Source organism: Suillus plorans (assembly GCF_016647745.1).
Source record: "Suillus plorans strain S12 chromosome Unknown HD556scaffold_3, whole genome shotgun sequence".
Classification (NCBI taxonomy): Eukaryota; Fungi; Basidiomycota; class Agaricomycetes; order Boletales; family Suillaceae; genus Suillus; species Suillus plorans.
In genome coordinates this window covers 1,145,069-1,162,008 of record NW_024537387.1, presented here as the reverse complement: position 1 = coordinate 1,162,008, position 16,940 = coordinate 1,145,069, and the positions used below count along the sequence as shown (strand labels likewise).

At 47.8% G+C, this 16,940-nt stretch overlaps 8 protein-coding genes across 8 annotated transcripts; 6 read left to right on the top strand and 2 right to left on the bottom strand.

Annotated features, from left to right (window-relative positions):
- Window positions 1–183: 183 nt before the first annotated feature.
- On the top strand, window positions 184–819 carry HD556DRAFT_1303582 (uncharacterized protein; the record flags this gene model as incomplete). Its single annotated transcript, XM_041299608.1, has 4 exons — window positions 184–310; window positions 398–507; window positions 554–647; window positions 698–819. The coding sequence occupies 4 exons, from the start codon at window positions 184–186 to the stop codon at window positions 817–819; spliced, it is 453 nt and encodes a 150-aa protein (XP_041166711.1).
- A 504-nt stretch (window positions 820–1,323) lies between these two features.
- Window positions 1,324–2,043, bottom strand: HD556DRAFT_1195250 (uncharacterized protein; the record flags this gene model as incomplete). The annotated part of the gene is made up of 1 exon (XM_041296264.1): window positions 1,324–2,043. A coding segment is annotated over one exon (720 nt), but the record flags the coding sequence as incomplete, so codon positions are not given.
- A 644-nt stretch (window positions 2,044–2,687) lies between these two features.
- On the top strand, window positions 2,688–5,791 carry HD556DRAFT_503854 (uncharacterized protein). The gene is made up of 4 exons (XM_041310800.1): window positions 2,688–3,050; window positions 3,136–3,875; window positions 3,931–4,315; window positions 4,367–5,791. Exons 1-4 carry the CDS (start codon window positions 3,002–3,004, stop codon window positions 5,428–5,430), a joined length of 2,238 nt encoding a protein of 745 aa, XP_041166709.1. The 5' UTR covers window positions 2,688–3,001; the 3' UTR covers window positions 5,431–5,791.
- A 421-nt stretch (window positions 5,792–6,212) lies between these two features.
- HD556DRAFT_1328498 (uncharacterized protein) lies at window positions 6,213–6,442 on the top strand (the record flags this gene model as incomplete). The annotated part of the gene is made up of 1 exon (XM_041301616.1): window positions 6,213–6,442. Exon 1 carries the CDS (start codon window positions 6,219–6,221, stop codon window positions 6,438–6,440), a length of 222 nt encoding a protein of 73 aa, XP_041166708.1. The 5' UTR covers window positions 6,213–6,218.
- A 312-nt stretch (window positions 6,443–6,754) lies between these two features.
- HD556DRAFT_1437255 (uncharacterized protein) lies at window positions 6,755–8,489 on the top strand (the record flags this gene model as incomplete). Its single annotated transcript, XM_041305672.1, has 12 exons — window positions 6,755–6,827; window positions 6,881–6,913; window positions 6,967–6,986; window positions 7,040–7,054; window positions 7,109–7,147; window positions 7,204–7,309; window positions 7,361–7,392; window positions 7,588–7,624; window positions 7,681–7,815; window positions 7,882–8,113; window positions 8,172–8,223; window positions 8,280–8,489. The coding sequence occupies 12 exons, from the start codon at window positions 6,755–6,757 to the stop codon at window positions 8,487–8,489; spliced, it is 984 nt and encodes a 327-aa protein (XP_041166707.1).
- Window positions 8,490–8,836: 347 nt separating this feature from the next.
- On the bottom strand, window positions 8,837–10,560 carry HD556DRAFT_1523537 (PUA-like domain-containing protein). The gene is made up of 9 exons (XM_041309220.1): window positions 10,204–10,560; window positions 10,090–10,143; window positions 9,897–10,025; window positions 9,823–9,839; window positions 9,741–9,769; window positions 9,627–9,689; window positions 9,466–9,576; window positions 9,352–9,408; window positions 8,837–9,299 (listed from the first exon to the last, which is right to left on the bottom strand). Exons 1-9 carry the CDS (start codon window positions 10,521–10,523, stop codon window positions 9,012–9,014), a joined length of 1,068 nt encoding a protein of 355 aa, XP_041166706.1. The 5' UTR covers window positions 10,524–10,560; the 3' UTR covers window positions 8,837–9,011.
- A 417-nt stretch (window positions 10,561–10,977) lies between these two features.
- On the top strand, window positions 10,978–13,374 carry HD556DRAFT_1437253 (uncharacterized protein; the record flags this gene model as incomplete). The annotated part of the gene is made up of 12 exons (XM_041305671.1): window positions 10,978–11,367; window positions 11,437–11,515; window positions 11,567–11,889; window positions 11,946–11,975; window positions 12,022–12,054; window positions 12,101–12,157; window positions 12,211–12,284; window positions 12,338–12,351; window positions 12,398–12,452; window positions 12,508–12,527; window positions 12,579–12,767; window positions 12,821–13,374. 12 exons carry the CDS (start codon window positions 10,978–10,980, stop codon window positions 13,372–13,374), a joined length of 1,818 nt encoding a protein of 605 aa, XP_041166705.1.
- On the top strand, window positions 13,216–15,194 carry HD556DRAFT_1478736 (uncharacterized protein; the record flags this gene model as incomplete). Its single annotated transcript, XM_041308567.1, has 9 exons — window positions 13,216–13,489; window positions 13,569–13,660; window positions 13,812–13,897; window positions 13,949–14,201; window positions 14,312–14,464; window positions 14,524–14,627; window positions 14,678–14,853; window positions 14,948–15,084; window positions 15,136–15,194. Coding segments are annotated over exons 1-9 (1,101 nt in total), but the record flags the coding sequence as incomplete, so codon positions are not given.
- Window positions 15,195–16,940: the final 1,746 nt, after the last annotated feature.

Here is a 16,940-nt window from a genome sequence, read left to right as displayed (position 1 = left end):
CGTCATTACCAGCCACTCAATGAGTTGTCTTACAGGCATTGCACTGTCCAAAATGTTCGGACCCCCAATCATAACAGCTCTTGCCTACCCATCCTCCATCACTTCAAGTTTTCCCTACAATACCAGCCAGCACATTGTCCACATTCATCCTGTCCAGCCACCTGTCTTATTATCCGCAACAGCATGCCCAATGACTACCTCACTGCCCATCATCCCAAATGGCAGCAGCATGCAGCGGAAGGTGGCGATTCGGAAGTACTGGAGCTTCTTCATCAATTGGATGGTTTCAAGTCCACAAAGAACATGAAGGGTTATCAAGGCTATGGATCGTACAGGTGTACTATAGATTTATGGGTCCTCACAAGGCATCAGTGACTTTTCGAAGGTGCCGCCGTAGATATATTGGATTTTGCACTTCTTCGTCTGGGACGTATTGACCGAAAGATCGAATTCCCTTCCCCTGGCCCAGAAACTCGTGTCAGCATTCTTAAAATCCACTCTCGCAAGGTGAGATCTCTGCATTCTGTATCTCGCGGGCATTCTTAGAACATAGTTATTCTTAGATATCACTGCAACACGGTATCGACTCGCCGAGAAAATGGGCCAGTGCTCAGGCGCCGAAGTGCGCGGTATATGTACAGAAGCAGGTGCGTACGTTGATGGTCTTTATCTTCGCGTTTGTTGATCAAGGACACAGGTATGTACGCATTGCGGGAGCGGCGGCAACATGTTACGCAGGAAGATTTTGAGTTCGCTATTGCAAAAGTGCTTAAAAAGAACCAGGAGGGTAATACGTCGGTCAACAAGTTGTTCTCATGAATGTAATGCGCTTGGTATTTGCATGATCCTTTTTTCCATCCGTGCTACTTGACGGACTTTTGAGACGTGGAACCGGCACGCGGTTGGAGTCAATTGGTGATCGACTTACAACTATATTTGTTAACGGTTGGTTCTCGCCACGACACATATCAATTCATGGCCTCATCGACCAACATCAACGGCATGATCATGGATTGTATGGTCTGAAGATGAAGCGCTGACATTTTGGAGCCTATGTTCACATATCCTGGTGTCAACCGGTTATAGGGACGAGATGCCGAGTTCAGATCCAAGTGCATGTGTCAGTGTGTGGCCGCTTTTGAAACGGGGCGTATACCTAGACAATTTGCATGGGACTGACTACGTATTTCGATGAACATCGTCCACTAGCATTCAGAAATTTGCATTGGACTAGCTGCTCTCGTGTCTCACAATTTGAGTATCAGCTACTGGGATGTCTACAGATTTCTGTCATCACGGTTTTCTGCTAATTCTGCTAATAGCATGCAGATACTCATCAAACGTCCTCACCAGCCGCTCAATCGGTTGCCTTACAGGCGTCGCACTATCCAACGTACTCGAACCCCAAAGCAACCTAGTTCTTGCCCACCCATCCACCGGCACGTTCCCCCACAACACCAACCAGCACATTGTCCACATCCATCCTATCCAGCCACCTGTTTTATTCCCCGCAACAGCACGCTCAATGACCATCCCAGTTCCCATCATCCCAAATGGCGGCACCATGCGCCACATCTCCGAGGATGGGTCGATGGGTCGTACTGCAAGGTGGTGAATAAACCCAGAGACGAGAAATGCGCCCATGACGCCCCCGATACGCCCAAAGAGTAGAGAAAGTGGGTTTCCCCCGAGGAAAATGAATATCCGACGCAACCACTGATGCCAGCGACGGCTCCATAATTCTCTGAGAGAGGTGGCGCGCCAGGGAGAGTCGAATGAGGGGGGGCATTGGTCTGGATGTTGCCTGAATATCAGTACGCAGATGACTACGGTGATCTCGTAATTGGCTTGGAGTAATGAGTAGATGGTGAATGCGTATAGCGTCGCGATGATGCACGATCGTAAATAACGGAGGTGTGGGGGAAGTGAGTCGTCGAAGATGGTACCACCATCAACAGATCCAGATGTTTCTGGAGAGAAAGACTTCACGGCAGAGCGAATCGCGCCACAAAGAAATAGTGCTTTTACCGTTGCCCAGACGTATCAGGTTGTTTTTGGATTTCAGCCGTTACTCCACCTCAGGCAGCACCTTCTTGTTCCCTTTTAACCTCGGTATGTAATATGTATTCAACTTCATGAACATGCGCCGGTTCGTTTTTTCTTAGATCCATCCTAGTGGAAACGCCTACTCAGCAAATAATGCTACTTCGCTGGTGTACTTTTAAATTGGTCTTTTCTCGACAATGCCAAACATTTACATGTGAGAGCGGTCAGCACATTTACGTGGAATGTTGTGATGCTCCAAAATATATTGCTTTAAATAGCTTTGTCATCGGTTCACCGATTCACTGATGGGCTGCACCCGAAACCACGCATCCCTTGCCCTCGTTCCTCCAGCTTCGGGGATGCTATCATATGCTAAAGGTTATGCTGAGGGCCAAGCAGAAGTGGACCGATTGCGAGCAAAGGCATTCGTAGCCGAGCTGGATGGTCGTCCTGGATTATAGAACTCTGTCAATGTCTCTCTATTCTGGAAATGGCTTGACACTCCCTCGACAACAGCGTGATGCACGTAGCGCTTTGATAGGACTGCGATAGGTCACACTTAGTCTAGACAAATACCGATAATAATTTCCTCTTCTACCAGTGGTAGGAGTGTTGGTTGTCATTTCGGTAAGTTCCGATCGTACTTTACCATGTACTACGTCCAGTTATATTCTCCTGCACGGACCATGTTCACTGATTGGACATACGAATTTCAACCGATGACGGTCCACACGGCCAGGGTCGGATGATATCTTCAAGCGCGTGATTCATAACTGATACTGCAATCTGCAGCCGGTACTCCCTGAGAACCCTCGCAGTGTTGCTGCAAAAAAAAGACTGGACATCATGAGGTTTGTAGTACTGCCAAGAGTGACATCACGGCTGTCTCCGTTTGCCTATGTGACCAACATTTAGCTGCCTGACAACATTTATCGACTGGCCACTGCAGTAGGTGATGCAGTCAGAAAACTGCCGTCCGTTACTGGCGGTAGCATGCAGATTCGGTGCGCAGCCAAAGTGTTCAAGTTTGTAAGAAACTACTGATATGCTCCTGTAAATCTCACGCACCCGCACTACTACATAATCTAGTGCCTTATGACCAGTGGTTCATAACACACTTAGACGATAACCAGAAAGTCAAGCAGGTCAAGCATTGGATACTTTCAAAATGCAATATCATCCAAACGTCCCATTTCCCCGCTCAGCGCCCAGTTTCTCCTATCACCTTTGCTTCCAGCATCAGGACACGTACCTCAATCGATAGTATGGAAGACGGTTATAACGAGGATGACGAATACGATGAGGATTCGGATGACTTTGACGACCTTTCCTATCGCCACCCAGAACTCAGGCGTCAGACTATATATTCTCGTCGACCTGGAAAGACATCGACCGCATCTGCTTCACACACCATTCAACCTGGCAGTAGTCCAGTCACAGACCAGTATACCCTTATATCTTTTTCAACTGGAACAATTCTAGAAGATGACTATGCCCTATCGTGGTATAAACTTCGGCCTTGCGAACTTTTAGAGATGCACCGCTCAGGAAAGGTCGTCCAACTACCAAGAGAAATCATGTCGGAGTATGTTCAACCCTACTTCGAGTCTAAAGCCAGGGCCCTCCGTGCAGTATGGAGTGTAAAGTCAGGCCGATTCGAATCCCCTGCAGCCACTAGCAATAGGTTGAGGGCAAGAAGCGGAGACAAGATATCTACTGTTCATACCCCCTTGCAACCCGAAAAGAAGAGGAGAAAGGCTAAAGTCGAGTGGAAAGATCGATGGATAGTCATAAATCATGGCACGCTGTCTCTCTGCAAGGATTCATCCGTGCGTCCTTTGAATATACAGTTAGCGCATTGCGTACTTACCTTCAAGCTACCAGGGCGGGACCCCTTTGCATCATTTCCCACTAACCTCATTATGCGCGCTTCGTGGCGCAGAGTCTCTTGCAAGAGCCTGTTCCATCATTGCAGAGCAACGCGTCGTTTGCCTCAAGTTTCGAGGCAAGGAGTTCATGGCATCCTCCTTCTCAGCCTCTTCACCATCCATGTCTCTCCCCTCATCTCCGATTGCGGAAGACTGGAAAACAGACGTTCAAATTGAAGCAACAGACATTACTCCTTTACCAGACAAACCCACTTCAACCTCAAAAGAACATACATACAAAGGAGATCACCATAAGAATTCCCCGTGCTTCGACTATAATCCGGAAGACATCTGCCGCGGGGAAGGCGAATGGCTCGTCCTCGATTTGCTCGATGATCATGGTATTCGATTTACTTCGCAATATCCGTCTCTCTGACTGTTCACTCACATAGCTTTCTCGAACATCCTCCGTATCCTTCACCGTTACACCTCTCATCCAATATCATCATCGTTCCTCCCCACCTCATCAATCATCACGGTCGCAAACTACTGGAACAATGTCTCTTCTCCCGCTCTCACGCCTTTTGTTTACTCCTCCCCATACGACTCTCTTCCATACCCAGAATGGCGCACGAAAACCGTCGAGACCGCGCGCAAGGCTGGCATGGGGGACATCGGAAAACCCCTCGCACTGGTCCTGTGGTCTGAAAATACCCGCCGAGAAACCTCGTTGCACGATATCCGCAATCCGCGATTCGCTTTCTCGCAAGGAATGAGTCATAAATCTTCTGTTAGTTCTTTTGCGCTATACTCGGACTCAGAATCAGGCGAAATAGATGGAGAGAGCGAGATGGAGTGGGAAGGTTGGATGAGGGATCTAGAGAGGCAAGGAAGCGTGAAGCAACATCATATTCGGCATCAGAAAATCATCCATTCTCCTAGTGACTCCGAGCACCAACCGCCAAGCCCCTCACTCCTATCCACCCCACCGCTTTCAGATGCATCCTCTCAGGGCTCCCCAAGAGGCCACTCACCCCCACACTCTCCCCCTACATACCCCACGATCAACAACGTCATCCAATGCGGGGATCCTTTTTCCTCTTCTCTCGAATCACGTGTGCCTGGGAGGATCAAGAATGAGACGATTAGCACCGTAAGCGTGGGCACCGCCCCGTTCATGTCTGCGCGGAGACGGTCTTCGACGCTCACTCCAGGCAGCTTATCCAGGCTAATGAAGGATAGGGAAAGGGGAGATGCCATTCATCCGTCGACTGCTAACAACTCGCGTACAGGAGCACCATCATCGTCATCATCAAGAGGCACCCATATCCGACACGCGTATTCAGGATCCAACCTCCGTTCAGTCCCGACAGAGAACCTCCGTCGTGCACAAGATGCAGAAGCCTCTAGTACTGGCAAGAAAAAGGTTGGTATCGTGAGGGGTATGTCGATGCGTGCGGAAAAACTTGTGAGAGGACTGGATGCTGCCATAGACTTTGTTGATAACCATCCTTAGTTGTTGGTTTGTTTACTCTTTCTCTCGCTTTTTTCACCTAGGTCATTATGCGTGGAATTGGTATTTAAGATTACTTTTGGAGTGTATATTAGTATGTATTCGCCCATATGATAGCTGTAACTTATTATATACAAGTACCCCCTAGTTTGCTGATGCTTGTAGTCTTGCAGAACGGCAGACACGTTGTCGAGCGCTTGGATCTGCGATTTGCAGTGCTGGCCGACCTTGGGCCGACCCCATTGTTGTTGGCCGTGCTAGAACGTTTAACCGAGAGTCTGGAGACCTACACTTTGAGTCCCACTTTTGTATTTTACTTGACAACACGAGAACGTTCTCGTGTTCCGCATCGCCCGCGACATCTTCGTGATCACTGCCATTAGCGTCTCACTCTGATAGCTGCTACTCGTTCCTGAGCATTGGATATTGAGTCTGCGTCGGTCACTATTAAAATATTAATATCGCGAAGGAATGCGATTTCGGGAACGAAGTCACTTTTCTCGACGGCGCGAGCATCCGAAAGCGTCCAACAATCTGGGGACGACACCAGTGGGGGGGGGGGCGCATCAGAGAACCTGTGAGAAGAAGATATCGTCATATATAGGAAAGGTTTTCGTCACATTGGAATATAAAGCAATATATGACTATGTAAAAGCACCATAATCAGCATAATCCCCAGCAAGAACTCACCGGTTTACTGATGCCGGCCGCCCAGGTGGGTGACCATGAGCTGCCAGATCCGAGTCTGGGGGCGTGTCAGACGTTTGGTTCAACGTTTTACAACATCAGCCATGGCTGACGCGTCGACATTCCTCCTGCTTCCTGTGTCTCTTGTGCCTGCCAGGTCCGAGTCTGGGGGCGTGTCAGACGTTTGGTTCAACGTTTTACAACATCAGCCATGGCTGACGCGTCGACGTTCCTCCTGCTTCCTGTGTCTCTTGTGCCTGCCACCAGGCGCCCTTGAACCGTTAAAACGTGGTCAACTTGGAGGGTCATCACGGAGGTATGCGTGATGTGTCAGCCAAGAATACCAAACTGCTGACATGCCCCCAACGACAAACCCAGTGCGCCCAGACTGTCCATAATAACCTGGCTTTTCTGAAACATCCATTAAATATGATTACACATTTCTATCTCTCGCTGGCTGTCAATGAATGTCAATCATGATTGGACAGCACCACCAGGGTCCAGCGGTACCTGGTTTGCGCCACAGCTTGGCGGCCGAATGATGATCCAGGTGATGGTAGGGCATCGCAACTAATCACTATAAAAGCGATGGTTGACAGCTTATCCGATTCTGCAAGTATCCTACAAGTCCTATCACGATATGGCCATAGTCTCAGATGATCCCGTTTGGTGGCCGATCATCGAGTTTTGTCGTCTTTACAGCTATAATCTAGGTTCGTAGAGTGCTAATGGCGACACCTCGATATATTTGACTATCGCTTTGCAGCTGCATGCTCTGTTGTGGTGATATACGACTGGGGTGAGCGAGATAATACGTTCCAAGGGATCATTGATATGTATACAACATTCAAGCATTGACATTCGAACAAGAGGTAAGTTGACGTCATGACTTGTGCGTCTCACCGAATTGATAATGCTCTAACAGTTCGAATTGATCTTGGTGAGCAAAGTCCGTATCAGAACCAAATAGAATCGTGCAGTTTATTCGGGGCAGAGGCGACGTTGGACCTCCATGACTGTTCTTTATATCTGTGTACGTCATTGCTATGAGCGCAGTTGGCATCTTGTGCTGACTTCAACATATGCTAGGTGCGGTACATTGGAATACTATATTTTGCGTACGTTTGCAAGGTTATCTACATCACACTGCAATGTGCCAATAAGTCCCCTCTCGCAACCAGTGTTAACATTATGCGTACGTGTTTTCACATGCGTTCGCTTCTAGACTCTGACCGGCGGCACGCAGTGTTACTCCCTAATACCTGGATTACAGATGTGGTGCGTATTCTGCACCGGTGCCCGTCATTTCCATTCCCATTTGAATACTAACTGGCCTCTTATATAGGAGTGAGTGATGTTCTCGGTCGGTTTGTGTCTCCAATGCAACGACTTCGACAGCTGTGAGTTCATTTAAACTATGTATCCCAACACCAAGTAACTGGGGTTTCAGGCACTTTCCTCTGGTACATACAGGCATGGAACCCTGTCATCGTCAATGCCATGTTGGGCGGTGAGCGCATCCGCGATTTCCCTACTGATATTGACTTGACTGAAATACCATTCAAGTCATCATGATTGCTCGGATAAATGCCATGTATGAGGGATCGAAAAAAATGTTCATATTTCTTGTTGTAGCCTTGTCGGCTTCCACGATCGCCTCCGGGGTCATGGTGGTAATCGCAAACCTGGGTGTTTCATCGCGTAAGTTTTAATTATTAATTAAAAAGTCTGGAACACAAGAGACTCACAGACATTTACATTTACCAGAGGAGGCCGTCCTTTCCGGCTACCATACCTGCATTACCACAATTGATGCGGAAATGATGCATCTGTTTTACGAGAGTGTGATATCTACTGTTGTATGGGAGATCCTCGTCTTGTTTCTTGCACTCTGGATTGTTTTAAAGCACTTCCGTGAACTGCGACAATCGCCGACAAGATTGAACATTGACCACTGTTTCACGATATTAATGGAGAGTCACGCGCCTTACTTTCTAGTGTGAGTTCTATAGGTAATTTGAACTTATCTTGTTTCACTGAAGTTCCGCATTTGCCAGCTTTGTTATTATGACTTGCTTCACACTTGGCTCAATATCTCCAAATATCACGGTACGCTGACCTGCGATTGGCGTCTGCAGTTGACCACTATCATCGTTTCTCTGCAGAACACCATGGAACGTCTTATTTACTTTAGTGTTTGGGCAACCTCCCAGATGTTGCAGATGTTTGTGCTGGGACCGCGTCTGATCCTCAGCGTTCGAACCAAATATGAAGCCAGGGCCGAGGGGGGAACAAGCATGATGTCCATGGCTTTCCATGCTAGTGAAGATGTGTTGACCGGCGAAGATGCGTTGACTAGCAAAGATGATGTGTAGCACATCGAATTATCCAAATGATCAACAACGGTACTGTGCGGGGAGCATGAATATTCATTTGTTTCGTTATGATATTTAGCTTCGTCGCGCTAGTATATACAGTAGACTATCCCATAATGTATACACTTGTGTATATTTTCAATATTGTATCGAGTTTTTAATGGTCCCACTTGGTCCCACTGTGAGACAGCGAGAAAATTAAACCCCAAATTTCTCCCCAGATAATGCCTATGTTGCCTACAGACTCTCACAGAGCGGACAGCGCTCACAAAAGACATACAAGCACAGTCAAGTATTTTGCACAGCTCTGTCATCGGTAGATTAGACAAGTCATATCATTTGTTTATCTGCATGTACAGGAAGTAAGCATATAATATTACATATACATCAAATCAAGATATAGTTAGCAAAGGAAAAACATGGATATTAGTTCGATTGACGACCTATTACATGAAGAGCAGTATCAGTAAACAGACATTCCAAATGATGATCATAGAAGCATGCGGGATGCAATGGGTATTTTCAATGGTGGATCACTCTGAATGACGAGGTAGACGAGGTAGATGGGGAGCCTGAGCCATTGAGGTCTTCGCATTCTTTGTCATTGTCGAACGCCAATTGGTCAGTAATTTGCCTCGTGCATCTTTGGAACATTAGATCATCTTCGAAGCTGCGCTTACGGGAGGTCGATGTCTCTGAGGGTAAAACGATGGTGTCCGATGTGGCTATGGATGTAGGAGTTGACCGTGATGACTCAATGTCATAGCCAACCGATGGACGACGTGGTAAAGGAGGTTGGCCTGGAATTCTCTTTTGATATTTGGTCAGTCTGACCAAAGCACGATCATTACTAGAGACTTGCCTCCAAATTGTAGCGACAGATATAAAAACGACCGTCACTGTCCTTCTCTCTGCACGCCTTTGAGATAAAGTATCAGCACAGACTCATGTCTATAGTTATGGGAAATGATTGCACATGTGTAACGGTGTATAAGCCATCATACCGATAGCCAATGAGGGGCGCAAATTTAGAAACAAAATTCGAGCTCCGGACGACGCGCACGGGCTTGCCTGTGTGACAAGACTGCTATTGTACTGTCATTTCCCGCCCTTACATTCAACGGGGATAGAACTCACAAGAAGTGCTTGATTTCCCCAACCCGTCCATTCCTGGTTAGAAACCTGTGGGCCTGGATTTTTCTTGGGGAATTCAATGGATGGTCATGCTACAGAAGGAAGAAAAAACCTTACAGGCCAACCGTTATTATCGAGGCCACCCCCTGACGGTACTATGTCGGCATACAATCTTGTAGCACATATTATAAATACACACCTGAACCTACGTAGAGACTATATACATAGGTCAGACTATCGATCAAATTCGAATATATGCGTCGCGGTGCTTACATCGTGTCGCCAAAGTCCTTGTCATCATCGTATTGACCCGAAACGACGATTGAGCAAGCGCCTAACATCTTACTACCCTGTATTCCAGCCTGATGATGGCGGTGTATGCCAGCTTGATAACAATCTTTGCTGCGAACACATAGACAGATGGGATAGTGAGTGATATTGACAAACGAAGGTTCAGAATACACACCGTGACATCCACGTGGCACCAACAGGTACTCCAGGAATCGCTCCAAAGCGCCGCCTGTAAAGAAAGTGTGTGAGTAGTATAATTAAGGGGAAATCTCTGAGAAGTATCACTGACAACATTCTGGCACGACTGGCCCTGACCTCCTTGGTCACTTTGGGGGCGATTCTTTTTGGAGGTTCCTGTGTCTCCTCGTCACTTTCGCTTGCAATTACTTCTGGATCTTCCTCCGTCACGTTGACCACTTTACCGGCGGTTTTTTCTCGAAATTCTATCTCCTCATCCCCTTTGCTGGCGATTACTTCTGGATCATCCACCATTTCCTTGTCCTTTTCGCTGGCTATTTCGTCCTGATGTTCCTCTATCTCCTCGCCTAATCTATAGTGGTAGTTTTTGACGCCAACTTGAAGTTGTTTTATAAGGGTCAGGTAGTCCATTATGTCGTCGGTGACTGTCAAGATGATGGAGACACTCACACGAGGCCAACACGAGGCTCATATACATAGAATGCTGCTGCATGACGCATCGGAGTTTCGAAAGATGTGATCATCGAAAGGTCAAACTTGGGTGGGTGGAGCCGCCCCTTCTAAGAAAGATTCGATTCCACCGGCGACAAGGTAGCAACTGCTGACGGAACTAGACCTCCGGACTGGACAGTGGAGAATGACACTAGATGGCCCCATGACACGTCGGAAGTGCAGTTGATGGCAGCCGATATCGACTCGCGTCCGCTGCCATGGAAAGAAGCAGGCTGTATGGTGTCTGCCGAATTGCCAAGGCTTGAAAAAAAGGGGTCTGGTCCCGATTTGGCTGCTGTGTGGCATCGCTTGCTTATGTAGTAACTTACTGACGAGTCTACCGTCATCAGTTTTGCTACCCTTCCTTAAAATCATGAACTCGCCCTGGAAAGGCAAAGCAAAAGCCACCAATCAAGATTATGACGACTTGCGACCAACCATAACTTACAGACACATTCTATCCAATAACCTCGGTGTTAGAGATCCCCTACGCGTCGTTGCCCTGTGCGATAGTGACGCCTTCTATGCTGCCTGCGAACGCGTCCGGCTTGAACTCGACCCGAACGTACCAATTGTTGTACAACAATGGGAGAGTATCATAGCAGTGAGCTACCCTGCACGCGAATTCGGCATATCCCGCATGGACAAGATTAAGGACGCCAAGAAGAAATGTCCTAATCTACTTGCCGTGCATGTCGCAACTTACAAGGAGGGCGAGAAGGAGCCCAGCTACTGGAAGGATGTCGATACGCGCACTCACAAGGTGTGTTGTGCATCCTGCAATGCTCCTAACGTGACAGAAGTTGATCTCTTGTTGTCGCATATTCGAAAGGTATCCTTGGATCTATATCGACGTGAAAGTAACAAGATCATTACTATGTTTAAGGAGGCTCTTCCGACCGGAGAAGTTGGTGAGATGCGCATGGTACTTATTTCATATGGTTCACTGACGTCAAAGCAAGAGAAAGCCTCCATCGACGAAGCATTCATTGACTTTACTCGTCCTGTGAGAGAAAAGTTACTTGAACGATATCCATACCTTGCTCAAGTCCCTGCCGATGCACCAAATGGGATGGACAGCCCCCTACCACCACCTCCTCCGATAAAGTGGGATGATCTGGGAACAGTCTTATTACCAGAAGGAACTGATGGTGCTGGAGAACAATCTAACGTTGATATTGATGGTGGTGCAACATGGCACGACGTAGCGTTGTCAATTGCCGCAGAGCTGATGCGAAAGATCCGCGAGGACATACATTCAAAGCTAGGCTATACAACTTCTGCTGTAAGCGTCATCTCGTAGGGAGCTCGCAATCATCTTACGCACAATCAATGATGCAGGGGATTGCTCGTAATAAGTTCCTTGCAAAGGTTGGTGCTCCTCTTCCCCCAGTCGATTGCACTCAATCTCTCGCAGCTTTGTGCCTCTTACAAGAAACCCAACAGTCAAGTCAGTCTTCTCAGTCCCATGTTTACATCAATAACCAAATAAATAGACTATCCTTCGGAACCAGGCCATTCCAAGTTACCTCCATCCCTTACCCTTTCAAAAAGTAAGTCTCTAATCTTGACGTATATTGGCTGCCTTGACCGCAAAACACGCTAGATTCGCTTCCTCGGCGGAAAGCTCGGTGATGCCCTAGCGAAAGAGTATGATGTTTCAACCGTAGGCGACTTGTTGTGAGTAATGGACTATTCTTCCCGATTTCTATGTATCACTTACCCCATTAAAGAACTATTTCACTAGGTAATGGATATTGTCTTCATCCATTTCAGCTTCTTATACATGGTAGATGAAATACAAAGCAAGTTCGGCGAAAATGCGCTATGGATATATGAATTACTTCGGTGAGATATTCAATTCGTTATCCTTGGGGAACGTTTATTCATCATGCAACGCTAGTGGCATTGACCGCACTGAAGGTATTTCAATGTGACCTGGCTACACCTTTCGCATTTACAACTAGTTCATAGTCAAAGAAAAGTCTGCGCTCTTCAAGAGCATGTTGGCGTCAAAGAACCTTCCGAAGCCGATAACGCAGCCTTTGGATGGATACCAATGGATTAGAGTCCTTGCTGCAGAGCTGGCGTTACGACTCAATGATGCTAGAGAGTCGATGCCGACGCTGTGGCCGAAGACTATTGTGCTCCATGCTCGCAAAGGTGATTTGAACTCATAGCATCGAATGTTATTTGTTGAACTAGGAACACATTAGGATACGAAACGTCGCGATCCAAACAAGCAACATTTCCTTTCGTCCGCAATGTGACAGTGGACGTGATTGCGACTGCCGCAGACAAGCTATGGAAAGAGCTTACTGGCGACTCAAAAACTGTCAATATCACATCGGTCCAGCTAGCATTTACTGGCCTGGAGAAGGCTGAGATAGGCCAGAAAAGCATCGAAGGGTTCTTCGCGACTCGAGATATTCAACGAACATTCCTCAAACGTTCACGCGAAGGAGATGAGCCTCTGGTCTCGCTTGAGAACACTGACCTGGCTCTGCCCAAATCTAGCGATATCGAGGCAGTTTCATTCCAATGCACCCGATGTCGTAAGACGATCGCACTTCGAGAAGGTCAAGCAACAGGTGGTCCCAGCGAAGTAGCACAACGATTGGCAACGTTACGATCGGAACACGGCGACTTTCATTTCGCACAGGACTTGGCAAACAGCAATGAGGGGTCGGTGCCTGTACCTCGCGGTTCATCGTTGAAACGTCAGAAAGTGGAACCAAAAGGGATTGCGAAGTTTTTCATCCAGAAGTAGGCAGCTTAGTGGCGTGTTACGATCGGGGAAAAGCCATGATGATATATGTATGATAATCATGCCTCTGCAAGAGAATGAGCTATATCGGTGGCATGGAGTGCACAGATTTACACAGGTATGTAGTATGTCTTTAAGGCAGTGTAGAATGTGGCAGTTTTGATTGATCGTCACTACGGCATTGGCTAGCTGTTCAGATCCACCATCAAAACCTCAATTGCCGAGTCCCGACACAGTCATATGAAGAGAGAAATGAAGATTCGATCAAAACGCTGTCGTTCGTTCGTTCGTGCGTTCGTCATCTTTCGAAGTTCTTTCTGCGGACTGGGTTCCACCTTTCGACCTCTGAGAGGCACGTTTCTGCGGCTAGTCCGTCATTCTTCGTTCATTTTCCTCTGTCTGGGACAGCTGGCCGTTTGCTTAGTCTTTTTCATTTCAAGAACCCTCGAGGCATACGTCATTCATTATCATGCTCTCGAATTCCCATTTCACGCCCTTCTCTACTGCTCAGGCAAATGGATTGATCGTGAGTCATTAGCACGAATTCTTGCGAGTAGCGTCAGATGATCCCACCCAGGTCGTTCCCGCGTTTGCCTTACTATCTGCGCTAGCACTCGCTTTCATAGTTTTCAGAAGTATCCACCTCGTGGTAATCCCCTCATTCCAGCGTAACGGGCCGGCGTGCAGAGCTCCGGAGAACCTATTCTTCCGTACTCAACTAGGCCATTATGCTGCATCCCTTGTTTTAAGCAATGTTTTCCTCACTGCAGCTGGGCTTATGGAGTTTTTCTGGGTCAAACAATCTGGCATCCATCAAGGTAGCACTTTTGGTATTCAAACTACATACGTTGTACTGACGGCTATCAGGCTCCATGTGCACTTTTCAAGGTAATCTAAAGTGATAGTGCTATGATCAGATACTGAGTCATCTTGTGACCAGCTGTCCTGATGCAGATAGGTTACTGGTCCACCTGTTTCTTCTCTGGTGCTATCGGTGTCCACACGTGCAACTCTCTGGTATTTCGTCTCTACCAAATTAGTTATCTGAGCGTTGTGGTCATCGCCTTCGGATGGATCATGTCGCTGCTGATTGGTAAGTGGCACTACAACAGCAACCGAGTTGATATCATCTCATGTTATCCATATCTATAGCACTGGCACCCATCAGCCAAGCTGATGTCTATGGTCCAGTCACTGTTTCGTGTGGCGTCATGACGGCATATCCCGGCAAGATATTTGGGCTTGAAGCTTTTCCGGTACGGTTTATTCTAGTCTGACCTGATAGGGTCTAAGTAATTATGAACAGGTCATTCTTGTCTCTGTGCTTTTGGTCATTATTTACTCCCCGATTTTCCTTTTTCTCGGGGGTATTCTGCATGTCAAAGGGGGTATCAAGTTGACTTGCAAGGCCCAGGGACGATGGTGTGCTGTGACCGACTCGGAGGAATATCACCGCTTCTTGGCAGCTGTCGCAAAGACGATGTTTTGGTGAGTTGCTGTACGCTTATGCTTATCCAGGTCATTCATCCGTTCGTTGCAGGTACCCTATCGGTTCGTGACCTCGCATATGATCGAGTTCTCCTGTCTTGACTTCCTGTCTAGCATTTGTCTCCCTCTTGTTGCCGATCGCGGTTGTAAATATGGCACAATCTTCTGGTCGTGTTATCCCATTTGGAGTAGGAGTATTTGCGCATGTATGCTGTTCTATGCTTGGTTGGTGGTCCGGGTTTCAGCATGCGTCGTAATCACTGATTGGTGTTCTAGGGCTTGTCAATGTCGGACTTATGTACAACACCTTCCGTGTGCTCAGCCCAGTCTTCCATTGTTCAACACTGCCAAAGATTCAGGTTGATACAAAGACTTTTGGAAACAACGCGTTCGACGAATCGCCTATTCTTCCCGCAGTCGCTCACATGCCCAAAGGACCGCTTTTACCTCTGTACAATGATACCTCCAAGGCAATATCACCAGTCTCGCTGTCAGATTTTCCGCCAGTTCAATATCACTCTCGCAACTCCTCCACTGCAAGTACTGATTCCGCGACTCGCTTGTTGAGCACCAAGAGGACACCCTCGAGGTTTCACAAGATGAGGGTCAGGCAGGGCGAGTCGTTACTGCCTCTGTCTCGTGCCATTCTCACTCCTTCGGAGCTCAATCGCCAGCTCGATGCTGCGTCTGATACAGAGAGTCTCAAGGGTCACAACCTTCGCATCAACTTGCCTCAGATGGCTGAGGTCAATACACCCAAAATGGCCGTTGTGACTGTCAGCCTATCGCCTGCACCTCGTTCTTCTACTGCATCGGTGGTCACCGGCTCTCCAATCGTACCTACGTCTATCCAATCCTCGAACGCTTCTCCCATTATGAGGCAGTTCACTGCGGCCTTTGGGAGGCCGAGCCGCAAGTTGTCTGTGTTTGGGTCACAGTCAAAAGGCAGTGGTAAAATACCTCTCATTCTTACTGTTGGGCAGCCACTTTCGCCTATCCCTGCCTCCCCAGCTGACAAGAGTCCAACAAAGAAGTCTGTCTCCCGGCTCCGCGTACCTTCTATAAAACGCAGACCTACTCCATTGGATCTCACTGATGCCATTCCTACACCCGTCATTCGGCCTCTACCGGTCATTACTACAAAGGCTGAGCAGAAGGTTGACAAAGGTAAAGGCAGAGCACCGCCATCGCCTACAACTCTGGTGGAAAGGGATGTTATATCCCGTTCCCACGCTGCCCTTAGACAATTACCTCAACTCCCCCGAAACAGTACAGGATCCTCGTCTTCTAGTGCGCACAGTCGCCCCGAAGCTGCTACATCTGCTGCCCCCCATGAACGTCACGGTTCAATATCGTCGCCCTTATCCATATCTTCTATATCTTCCTTCCTGGACAGTCTTCACAGCACCCATTCAACGAGCTCAGTTGACGGAGGAAGTGAGAAAGTCCTGCCGAGCATTCCACCGACGCGCGGTAATACCATTGAAAGCATGGACTCTGAGTCGTCTTTGTCCTCTTCTTTCGAGAAACACAAACAAAGTGAGAGATCGACCTGGATGACGGTCTGGTCGCAGGGCAGTGCTGTTACCTTAAGCCAGCCCCCCGACGAGGAGACCATGCTTGCATATGCATCACTTGTCCCCGGTTCGAGCGTGACCAAGGGTGATCAGGCGAGTGTAGAGAATGTTTCAAAGAGAGAGGACGTTTCTCCTGTGCCTCGCGCTCCGATACCATTTGCACTTCGGCCAGGTCATTCGATGGTAAAGCTGTCGGGTATCCCACTTTCGTTGCGGACATGATTTAGAGGACTGCACGCACGATACTGGACGCTGCCTGAGATATTAGTACAACTTACATACTAGTTATTACGATATTTACATCTACATTCCACTCCTCACCACTGAATGAACTTCTTAGCTTAAAGCTCAGCGCTCGAGCTTCAAGCTTCAAGCCTCAATTGCCTGTACAATTGACATGAAGTATAATATAATTGGACTTGCCCAAGATGGTACTTGGATTCGATGACGTATATTTGAAAAGTCCTGTTCTTCTTCTCGCTCTCATATCCCGGTGCAAGCCAC

Coding starts and splice junctions, on each gene's coding strand:
- HD556DRAFT_503854 (XM_041310800.1), top strand. CDS start 3,002: ATGCAGTCAGAAAACTGCCGTCCGTTACTGGCGGTAGCATGCAGATTC. Junction 3,876..3,930: donor CTCTCTGCAAGGATTCATCC/GTGCGTCCTTTG, acceptor TCAAGCTACCAG/GGCGGGACCCCTTTGCATCA. Junction 4,316..4,366: donor CGATTTGCTCGATGATCATG/GTATTCGATTTA, acceptor TCACTCACATAG/CTTTCTCGAACATCCTCCGT.
- HD556DRAFT_1523537 (XM_041309220.1), bottom strand. CDS start 10,523: ATGGACTACCTGACCCTTATAAAACAACTTCAAGTTGGCGTCAAAAAC. Junction 9,577..9,626: donor GGGGAAATCAAGCACTTCTT/GTGAGTTCTATC, acceptor ACAGTACAATAG/CAGTCTTGTCACACAGGCAA. Junction 9,409..9,465: donor GCTTATACACCGTTACACAT/GTGCAATCATTT, acceptor TTTATCTCAAAG/GCGTGCAGAGAGAAGGACAG.